Source organism: Perca fluviatilis, chromosome 14 (genome assembly GCF_010015445.1).
Source record: "Perca fluviatilis chromosome 14, GENO_Pfluv_1.0, whole genome shotgun sequence".
Lineage (NCBI taxonomy): Eukaryota > Metazoa > Chordata > Actinopteri > Perciformes > Percidae > Perca > Perca fluviatilis.
In genome coordinates, this window is record NC_053125.1 from 29,692,416 (window position 1) to 29,704,915 (window position 12,500).

At 39.6% G+C, this 12,500-nt stretch overlaps 2 protein-coding genes across 2 annotated transcripts in view; one reads left to right on the top strand and one right to left on the bottom strand.

The window, feature by feature from the left end:
- LOC120572592 (transmembrane and ubiquitin-like domain-containing protein 1) overlaps positions 1–3,585 on the top strand; it is a 4,672-nt gene extending 1,087 nt beyond the window's left edge. Inside the window, exons 2-3 of the mRNA XM_039821914.1 lie at positions 3,203–3,402; positions 3,512–3,585. Coding sequence (XP_039677848.1) covers positions 3,203–3,402; positions 3,512–3,585 — 274 coding nt within the window. The remainder of the gene's footprint in view (positions 1–3,202; positions 3,403–3,511) is intronic.
- Positions 3,586–11,736: 8,151 nt separating this feature from the next.
- The window catches only part of LOC120572937 (galactose-specific lectin nattectin-like), a gene marked incomplete at its 5' end in the record, with an annotated part of 5,769 nt that continues 5,005 nt past the window's right edge, over positions 11,737–12,500 (bottom strand). The window contains 2 exon segments of the mRNA XM_039822471.1: positions 11,737–12,205; positions 12,285–12,398. Coding sequence (XP_039678405.1) covers positions 12,297–12,398 — 102 coding nt within the window.

Here is a 12,500-nt window from a genome sequence, read left to right on the forward strand (position 1 = left end):
ATCACTACTACACTACTACACTACTACTCACTACTACATCACTACTACACTACTTCACTGCATCACTACTACACTATACTACTACTACACTACTACTCACTCTACATCAGTATACTACTGCATCACTACACATCACTACTACATACTACATCACTATACCTGCATCCTACTACACTCTACCTACTACTACCTACTACATCACTACTACTACTGCATCATACATCACTACTACACTCTACACTACCTACTACACCACCTCCAAACCACAGCACCATACATCAAACTATACGTACTACATCACTGCTAATCATAATCCTACTACCTACTACATACCTACTACATCACTCTACACTACATCACTACTACACTATCGTCACTACTAATCCTACACATCACTACTACATCCTACTCCTACTACTACATACTACACTATACTACTAACACTACTACACGCACCTACATCACTCTAACTATATACACATAATCCTATACACCACAACACTACTCTCACTACTTCTACTACACACTACACACTACATCAAACTACTATCCACTACATCCATCACACTCCTACTCATACTACACTATACCTATACTATCATACACTACCCTATAAACTCATACCACATCACATCCTATACTCATACTTACACTACCATCACCTACTAATACCTCTACCACACAACACATACCATACATCACACTACACACTACATCACTACTACATCAGTACCACTACTGCACCAAACCACAGGACACCATCGGCTACATCAAACGGTAACCAGTACTGCACCAGTACTGCACCAGTACTACACTACTACACTACTACATCACTACTACATCACTACACTACTGCATCACTACTACACTACTACACTACTACTACACTACTACATCACTACTGCATCACTACTACACTACTACACTACTACTACACCATCACTACTGCATCACTACTACACTACTACATCACTACTACACTACTACATCACTACTACATCACCTACACTACTGCACACACACTACTGCATCCTACTACCACACTACTACATCACTACTACATCAGTACTACACTACTGCATCAAACCACAGACACCATCGGCTACAATAGCAACCAGTACTGCACTAGTACTACCAGTCTGCACCACTACTGCACCAGTACTACACTACTGCATCACTACTACATTACTACATCACTACTGCCCATACTACACTACTGATCACAAACTACCACTCACACTGCACCAACACACACTACTACACACTACACACTACATCACTACTGCATCACTACTACATCACTACTACACTACTGCATCACTACTACACTACTGCATCACTACTGCATCACTACTACATCACTACTACACTACTGCATCACTACTACACTACTACCACTACTACACTACTGCAACACTACTACACTACTACACTACTACATCACTACAGCACCACCTAACCACTATACACTACCATCACTACTACACTACTGCATCACTACTGCATCACTACTACATCACTACTACACTACTGCATCACTACTAACATACACATCACTACACATACACACTGCATCACTACTACAATACTACACTACATCATACCATACTACTACATCACTACTACATCACTACTGCATCACTACTACACTACTACATCACTACTACACTACTGCATCACTACTACACTACTGCATCACTACTGCATCACTACTACATCACTACTACACTACTGCATCACTACTACATCACTACTACATCAGTACTACACTACTGCACCAAACCACAGGACACCATCGGCTACATCAAACGGTAACCTGTATGCACCAGTACGCACTACTGCACCTACACATCACTACTACACCACCAACACTACTACACTACTGTCACTACTGCATCACTACTACACTACTGCATCACTACTGCATCACTACTACATCACTACTACACTACTTCATCAACAATACGTACCAGTACTGCACCAGTACTGCACCAGTACTACACTACTGCATCACTACTGCATCACTACTGCATCACTACTACACTACTGCACCACTACTACACTACTGCATCACTACTACACTACTACATCACTACTACATCACTACTACACTACTACATCACTACTACATCACTACTACACTACTACATCACTACTACATCAGTACTACACTACTGCACCAAACCACAGGACACCATCGGCTACATCAAACGGTAACCAGTACTGCACCAGTACTGCACCAGTACTACACTACTACATCACTACATCACTACTACACTACTGCATCACTACTACACTACTGCATCACTACTACATCACTACTACATCACTACATCACTACTACACTACTACTACACTACTACATCACTACTACACTACTGCATCACTACTGCATCACTACTACACTACTACACTACTACTACACTACTACATCACTACTACATCAGTACTACACTACTGCATCACTACTACATCACTACTACATCACTACTACATCACTACTGCATCACTACTCATCACTACTACATACTGCACATCACTACTGCATCAATACCGCACATACTACATTTAACCTACTACATCACACTCACAAACTACTATCACTATATCACTACTACATCACTACTGCATCACTACTAATCACTACTACTCACCATACTACATCACTACTACATAATCACTACACTACCGCACCACTACTAATCACTACATAACATCCTACTGCATCACCATTACACATCACTACTACATCACTACTACATCACTACTACATCACTACTGCATCACTACTACATCACTACTACATCACTACTGCATCACTACTACATCACTACTGCATCACTGCTACATCACTGCTACATCACTGCTACATCACTACTGCATCACTACTACATCACTACTACATCACTGCTACATCACTACTGCATCACTACTACATCACTGCTACATCACGGCTACTGCATCACTGCTACATCACTACTACATCACTGCTACATCACTACTACATCACTGCTACATCACTACTACATCACTGCTACATCACTACTACATCACTACTGCATCACTACTACATCACTACTACATCACTGCTACATCACTACTACATCACTACTACATCCCTACTACACTACTATATATATGTGACGCGCAGACCGCTCTGTTTTGTAGCTAACCCTTCTCTGTGTACTCTGTGTACCTCCAGGACCTATTTTTCGGGCCGGGAGCAGCAGGTGCGTCTGATCTACCAGGGCCAGCTGCTGCAGGACGACGGCCAGACTCTGGCGTCTCTGAACCTCGCCCATAACTGCGTCCTGCACTGCCACATCTCGGCGGTGTGCGTGGCGCGGGGGCGGGGCGGGGGCGGGCCACGCCAGCCGCCCCCGCGGCCGACCCCCGGTGCAGGTGGGCGCTGAACGGGCAGCCCACTGGTGCCGGGTGGTTCCTCATGCTGTCCGCGGCTGTGGTACTGCCGGAGATCCAGTACCGGCCAGTTCTTCACCCGCGCCCACAGGCCGCGTGGGTCGGAGTCACCATCTTCCTCAGCCTCGCTGCCTGAGGCACCGCCTCACGCCTAGCCAGCTCTGATTGGCTGCTGCCTTCGGAGTCTACTGCCGCTAGCAGCGCTCTGATTGGCTGCTGCAGGCAGCAGGGCGGAGCTCTGGACTGGACTTAATGTGTGGGCTACATTTACTGTGCTACGTTTTGGTTTGAGAAGGAATCTCTTCTGCTACGTTTCCCCTCACCCCCTGCTCTCGCTGCCCCCTCTATTCCCCTGCTCTGGCGCTCCCCCCCCTCTCATTCCCCCTGCTTCCGTGGCCCCCCTCTCATTCCCCCTGCCTCTGGTGTTCCCCCTCTCATTCCCCCCCCCCCCCCCCCCCCCCCCCCCCCCCAGCCCCCCCCCCCCCCCCCACCAAAACAAACGTAGCAACATAGAGATGGAGCCTGATTGGCTGCAGTAGGGGTGGAGCTCTCTCTCTCTCCCTCTGTCTGTCTCTCTCTCACTCTGTCTCTCTCACTCTGTCTGTCTCTCTCTCACTCTGTCTCTCTCACTCTGTCTGTCTCTCTCCCTCTCACTCTGTCTCTCTCTCTCCCTCTGTCTGTCTCTCTCTCACTCTGTCTCTCTCTGTCTGTCTCCCTCTCTCTCTCCCTCCCTCCCTGTCTCTGGACCTTTTGAGATGAAACAGACGCTGATAGTATTTTTTGTGTTTAATTTTTCCGTTGCCATGGAATCGCTGAGTGTTTACGAGGACTTTAATTTCTAGATTTTTAGGAGAAGTTTCTCTGTAGGTCTCTCATCATCGTCGTGCCTCTTCTACCTTCTGGTTCTGGAAGTGTCTCAACGTGTGAAAGTCTTTTGTGTCAATGACAGCTTTTGAAGGGAAAGAAATTCTATTAAATCATTTATTTATCTCGTTGTGGTTCTTTGTGTCTGGAGAGCAGCGACGTTTCAACGCTGACCAATCATTTCTACGAAAGCAGCCGTGCAATGCATTCTGGGGACTTTGGAGTTTTCATTTGCAGAAAGTCGAATGCAGACAACTTTATGCAAATGAGGAGCGGCCGGCTCGGCTCTGCTCACCACCTCTCAAAAGCTGATGAAAAACATAAGAAAACATGTTCCTATTCACCTGTTGTGATTGGTAGAGTCACAGTGTGTACAGATAACAAGGTCACATGGTTAGAAGATGGCTGTGTTCATGTGACCTTGTTATCTGTACACACTGTGGCTACACAAATCACAACACGTTAAAGGGGTGATATAATGATTATATAGGGTATTTATCATGTTAAAGGGGTGATAGAATGATTATATAGGCATCTAATCGCCATACAAGGTATAGAATGATTATGTACGTTATCATCACGCTAGTGTGTATAGAATCGATTATATAGGTAATTTATCACGGCTAGCGGTTGATATATAGGTATTTATCATCGCTAAAGGGCGGATATAATGATTATATAGGTTATTTATCACGCTAATGGGGTGAGGTGGAATGATTATATAGGTATTTATCACTGCTAAGGGCGCATATGATTATATGCGACGTATCACGCTAGCGGTGATAGAATGATTATATAGGGATTAACACGTTACAAGGGTATAGAATGATTATATAGGCTATTTATCACCGCTAAAGGAGCGATATAATGATTATATAGGTCATTTATCACGCTAAAGGGCTTAATGGAATGATTATATAGGGTATTTATCACGCTAAAGGACTGATAGAATGATTATATAGGCATTTAATCGCTTAAAGGTGATAGAATGGTTATATAGGGTATTTATCATGTTAAAGGGTGATAGAATGATTATATAGGGTATTTATCAACGCTAAAGGCGAATAGAATGATTATATAGGTATTTCATCATGTTAAAGGGTGATAGAATGATTATATAGGGTATTTATCACGTTAAAGTGGCTGATAGAATGATTATATAGGTATTTATCACGCTAAAGGGCTGATAGAATGATTATATAGGGGATTTATCATGTGCTAAAGGGTTATAGAATGATTATATAAGGCATTTATTAATGCCAGTTAAGGGGATATAAATGATTATATGGCATTCATCACGTTAAAGGGGTGATAGAATGGTTATATAGGTTATTTATCACGTTAAAGGGGTGATATAATGATTATATAGGGTATTTATCACGTTAAAGGAGCATATAAATTGATTATATAGGGTATTTATCACGTTAAAGGGCTGATAGAATGATATATGATATAAGATTTATCATACGTTAAAGGCGATAGAATGATTATATAGGGTATTTATCAATGTTAAAGGGCGGATAGAATGATTATATAGGGATTTATCATGTTAAAGGGCTGATAGAATGATTATATAGGCATTTATCATGTTAAAGGGTGATAGAATGATTATATAGGGTATTTATCATGTGTAAAGGCGGATAGAATGATTATATAGGGTATTTATCATGTTAAAGGGGTGATAGAATGATTATATAGGTATTTATCATGTTAAAGGGCTGATAGAATGATTATATAGGGTATTTATCATGTTAAAGGGGTGATAGAATGATTATATAGGCATTTAATTACCGTAAAGGGTGATAGAATGATTATATAGGGTATTTATCGGTTAAGGGTGATAGAATGGTTATATAGGGTCATCATGTTAAAGGGTGATAGAATGATTATATAGGTATTTATCACGTTAAAGGGCGATAGAATGATTATATAGGGTATTTATCATGTTAGCAAGTGATAGAATGATTATATAGGGTATTTATCACGTTAAAGGGCTATAGAATGATTATATAGGGTATTTATTGCCAAGTTAAAGGGTGATAGAATGGTTATATAGGGTATTTATCACGTTAAAGGGATGGTAGAATGATTATATAGGGTATTTATCACGTTAAAGGGGTGATAGAATGATTATATAGGGTATTTATCACGTGCTAAAGGTGCGAAGAATGATTATATAGGGTATTTTATCACGTTAAAGGGCTGATAGAATGATTATATAGGTATTTATCACGTTAAAGGGTGATAGAATGATTATATAGGCATTTATCACGTTAAAGGTGATAGAATGATTATATAGGTATTTATCACGTTAAAGGGGGGTTTATAAAGAATGATTATATAGGCTATTTATCACGTTAAAGGGCCGATAGAATGATTATATAGGGTATTTATCAATGCTAGGGTGTGCGATAGAATGATTATATAGGGTATTTATCACGTTAAAGGGGTGATAGAATGATTATATAGGGTATTTATCACGTTAAAGGGTGATAGAATGATTATATAGTATTTATCACGTTAAAGGTGATAAATGATTATATAGGGTATTTATCACGTTAAAGGGCGGATAGAATGATTATATAGGGTATTTATCAATGTTAAAGGGGTGATAGAATGATTATATGGGTATTTATCATGTTAAAGGGCTGATAGAATGATTATATAGGTATTTATCATGTTAAAGGGGTGATAGAATGATTATATAGGGTATTTATCACGTTAAAGGGTTATAAATGATTTATATAGGGTATTTATCACGTTAAAGGGGTGATAGAATGATTATATAGGATTTATCAACGTTAAAGGGGTGATAGAAATGATTATATAGGGTAAATATCACATGTGTAAAGCCTTGATATAATGATTATATAGGTATTTATCAGCTTAAAGGGCTGATGGAATATTATATAGGGTATTTATCACGTTAAAGGGCTGATAGAATGATTATATAGGTATTTATCATGTTAAAGGGTGATAGAATGATTATATAGGGTATTTATCATGTTAAAGCGGTGATAGAATGATTATATTTATGGAATTTATCACGTTAAAGGGTGATATAGAATGATTATTAGGGTATTTATCGTTCCTAAAAGGTTCATAATGTATGGTGGTATTTATCACGCTAAAATGGCCGTGGTGAATGCTATTATATAGGTGCATTTATTACGTTAATAGGGCTGCATAGTAACACGGCGAAAGGCACATTTACTCAAATATGCGGGGTGATAGAATGATTATATACGCATTTATACAGCGTTAAAGGGTGATGGTTTTCTGATTCTTATGAAATTACTTTACCTGCCTAAAGGGCTGACAAAATGCTTATATACGTATTTATGTAAATGGGTGATATAGGCCTACTCAGTCTAGGAAAGTGGCTTTACGACGGGGCAAAGTATATAACATGCTATGTGGTACTTATCACGTTAAAGGCTCATATAATGATTATACGCTGCATTACTACGTGTTGCCATAGAATGATTATATAGTGGCAATACCGCTAAAGTGTTAGGAATGATTATATAGGCATCTATCATGCTAAACTATTCAATGATTATATAGGTATTTACCGTACCGGCGTATGTTGAATATGAGGGGTATTTATTATTAATATAAAAGAGATTGCTGGTGTAACAAGCTCGCTGACCGCGCTCTCACTCACACACCGGGCCATTTAGCTAGCAGGAAGAGGAGAGCTGCAGGCCCTGGAGCTCTGTCAGGCCCTGGAGCTCTGTCAGGCCCTGGAGCTCTGTCAGAGCAGCGGTGTTTGGTAGTCCAGTCACCCAGGAAAGGGTGAGTTTGCGCAGGTATTGAGCACCGTGGGCTGCCGGCCGTGACGGAGCTCCATCTAGCTCACAGCAGGCCAGGGTCTGAAGGATGTCTGTGTGTGTGTCTGTGTGTGTTTCTGTGTGTGTTTGTGTGTGTGTGTGTACCTGTTTTACTATATTCGTGGGGTCCAAAAACCGGGGAATACAGTATACTTGTGGGGTCTGCACAGCCTCGTGGGGACCAAAATGCTGGACCCCACAAGTTTAAAGGGCTGTTTGAGGGTTAAGACTTGGTTTTAGGATTAGGGTTAGAATTAGGTTATGGTTAGGGTTAGGGTAAGGGTTAAGGTTAGGCATTCAGTTGGGATGTTAAGGTTAGGTTAAGGGTTAAGGTTAGGCATTTAGTTGTGATGGTTAAGGTTAGGGTAAGGGTTAAGGTTAGGCATTTAGTTGTGATGGTTAAGGTTAGGGTAAGGGTTAAGGTTAGGCATTTAGTTGTGATGGTTAAGGTTAGGGTAAGGGTTAAGGTTAGGCATTTAGTTGTGATGGTTAAGGTGAGGGTAAGGGTTAAGGTTAGGCATTTAGTTGTGATGGTTAAGGTTAGGGTAAGGGTTAAGGTTAGGCATTTAGTTGTGATGGTTAAGGTGAGGGTAAGGGTTAAGGTTAGGCATTTAGTTGTGATGGTTAAGGTTAGGGGCTAGGGAATGCATTATGTCAATGACATAACAAAGATAGTAATACAGACATGTGTGTGTGTTTCTGTGTGTCTGTGTGTGTGTTTCTGTGTGTGTGTTTCTCAAATGGGGGTGCGTGTCCCCCTAGGGCAGGGGTGGCCAACCAGTTCAGCATAAAGAGCCACAAAAAACAAACACGCACCATAGCAAAACGCCACACAACACATGCACGTCCACATTACAACAGCAACAATGACTTCCAGATCTAATGAAAGTCATAATACATAGCAGTTTTCATAGGTTTTTTTTTACTTAGATTGACTCAGTGGGAAACCTGACAGTCTTTGTCATCCACAATCCTTTTTAGGTCTGGGTGTACTCGGTTGTGGCCACTCTTTCACTCATTTGCCACTAGAGGGGCTTTCAAACAATCTGACTCAGCAGTGAAAGGGTTAATAATGAGGGAGGTGATCTGTGGCTGCTTTTTTCCCCCTCAGGTTGCAGAATCTGTCCATAAAAAAAAACTGCTGAATTATTTTTTATTTATCCGAAATGTTTCAAAAAGTAGAAAAGAAAAAAAATCCACCAATAACACAGCCCCCAGCCACACAGTAAGAGCCTCAAAGGAGCCGGCAAAGAGCCACATACGGCTCAAGAGCCACAGGTTGGCCACCCCTGCCCTAGGGGTACCCGTCTTTTTCCAAGTTCTTGTCTCCTCTTCTTCATCAGTATTTAAATGTGTTCCAGGTCCAAGGCTGTTGTTTAGTAAACCTATCGCTGACAGCGCTGGATTCTTCCTCTTTAGAGACTTTTAGGGGCTACATGGTTTAAAAACACTGTTCAAAGAGGGACCATTATAGAGAACAGCTGGAGAACCACTGGTCCATGTGATGTCATGAAGCCAGCTGATGAGACAGCTGGCTTCATGACATCACATAGATCAGTGTTTTTCAACCTTTTTTGAGCCACGGCACATTTTTTACATTAAAAACATCCCGCGGCACACCACCGACCAAAAATGTTACACAATGACACCTTGTAGCCTGATAAGATCAGAATCTGCATTTTTCCTTTTTAAAAACGAATCCATCGCTGTTGCAGGCTCAATGATCTCAGCCCTACTGCTTACATCCTGGTATTCTATTGTCTTGAATCAACAAGGTCATTATTGTGCTAAACTGCCACCTACTGACACAGAATAGTATTTCATTTCTCTGCCAGGCATCACAGTGCAGGCACTAATGCGCAACAATGACACATTATTTGTAGTAACTCAATAAAAAATTTTTTTTGGACCGATTAAGTAAAATCGGATAATTTCCCACGGCACACAGGACGACTTTATGCTAGGCTAAGATAGCTGTTTCACCCTGGTTCCAATCTTTATGCTAAGCTAGGCTAGCCGTTTACCCCTGTTTCACGGCACCCTAGTGCCTAGTGGTTGAAAATCACTGACATAGACCACTGGTTCTCCAGCTCTTGTCTTCAGGCCCAAAGGTTGGGAGTTCAAGCATTCATGATTTCTCCCTTTTAGAAAACAACAACAGGACCACACACTATTATTGTGACAATATGTCTTTTATTTTTGAATGTTTAGTTGATTATATAATATAGGAAATCAGCTGAATAAAGAACACAACATCAGTTTTAATAATAAAAAGTAACCAGTTCATTAAACCAGTTGACTATATGAATTATTAATAGTTATTATGAAGTGTTATTACAGTATGAATTATTAATAGTTATTATGAGGGGTTATTACAGTATGAATTATTAATAGTTATTATGAAGTCTTATTACAGTATGAATTATTAATAGTTATTATGAAGTCTTATTACAGTATGAATTATTAATAGTTATTATGAAGTGTTATTACAGTATGAATTATTAATAGTTATTATGAGGTGTTATTACAATAGTTATTATGAGGTGTTATTACAGTATGAATTATTAATAGTTATTATGAGGTGTTATTACAGTATGAATTATTAATAGTTATTATGAAGTCTTATTACAGTATGAATTATTAATAGTTATTATGAGGTGTTATTACAGTATGAATTATTAATAGTTATTATGAAGTCTTATTACAGTATGAATTATTAATAGTTATTATGAAGTGTTATTACAGTATGAATTATTAATAGTTATTATGAGGTGTTATTACAATAGTTATTATGATGTTATTACAGTATGAATTATTAATAATTATTAGTAGGTGTTATTACAGTATGAATTATTAATAGTTATTATGAAGTCTTATTACAGTATGAATTATTAATAATTATTATGAAGTGTTATTACAGTATGAATTATTAATAATTATTATGTAGTGTTATTACAGTATGAATTATTAATAGTTATTATGAAGTCTTATTACAGTATGAATTATTAATAGTTATTATGAGGTGTTATTACAGTATGAATTATTAATAGTTATTATGAAGTCTTATTACAGTATGAATTATTAATAGTTATTATGAAGTCTTATTACAGTATGAATTATTAATAGTTATTATGAAGTCTTATTACAGTTGCATTCTCTTCTTGTATCACAGAAAGGTCAAATATACACTTGTATTTTCTATCTGGACATTTTGGATACAATGATCATCACCACTCATGTCTGGTAGGTTTACCTTTGGATGGAGTCAGGCTAGCTGTTTCCAGTCTTTATGCTAACCTAAGATACCTGTTTCCAGTCTTTATGCTAAGCTAAGCTGCTACCTTTTTCCCCCTGTTTCCAGTATTTATGCTAAGCTAAGCTAAGATAGCTGTTTCCCCCTGTTTCCAGTCTTTATGCTAGGCTAGGCTAGCTGTTTCGCCTGTTTCCAGTCTTTATGCTAAACTAAGCTAATCTAGCTGTTTCCCACTGTTTCCAGTGTTTATGCTAGGCTAAGATAGCTGTTTCCCCCTGTTTCCAGTCTTTATGCTAAGCTAGCTGTTTCCCCCTGTTTCCAGTCTTTATGCTAAGCTAAGATAGCTGTTTCACCCTGTTTCCAATCTTTATGCTAAGCTAAGCTAGCTGTTTTCATCTGCTCGAGGGAACTTCATATTTAACATACACAGATGAGAGTTGTATCGATCTGAACAGTAACTCTGAGTGAGAAATCTAATTAGTGTGTTAACATTTAATCAGATGAGTGGCTGCTGTTTATAACGGACAATATTCAGTAAATTAAAATGGAAAAGATGTGTGAGCATTCAAATGTTTTCTGTATTTCATTTTGTGTTATTTACTGAAGATTAAAAGTCCAATTACTGATTGCTTTTGGTCCAGGTTTCTGTCTAATATTAAACCCAAATGTGACCTGTTCCCTATCTCTTCAGATAGTAAACAGACTGAGTGGATCAGAGATTAGAGAGGAGCTGTAGCAGCGTCATGATGGCCCCTTGGAGTCACACACAGGTTCATGGAGCACACGAAAGAAGTCCGGTTGTCATCGTCGCTGCAGGATGAGTCGTTCCAGTTCTCTGTAGAGAGAGTTTCTTATATAACTTTTATATTTATGACGGCAACAAACAAAAATATGTTTTTAAATGTTCTTTATACCTCCATTCCAGTTCATGGACGTACAGCTCCATGCCACCGTACGTTGTCAGGCTGCCCCACAGTCCAGCTTGTGTAGTCGAATTTGGATCCATCGGTCCACATCCACATCCCCTTCTGGAGGAAGAAGAATGGTTTCAAGTCAGAGCGACATGTTAGGCTCCTGTCTAGCACCCAGTCAGAGCGACATGTTAGGCTCCTGTCTAGCACCCAGTCAGA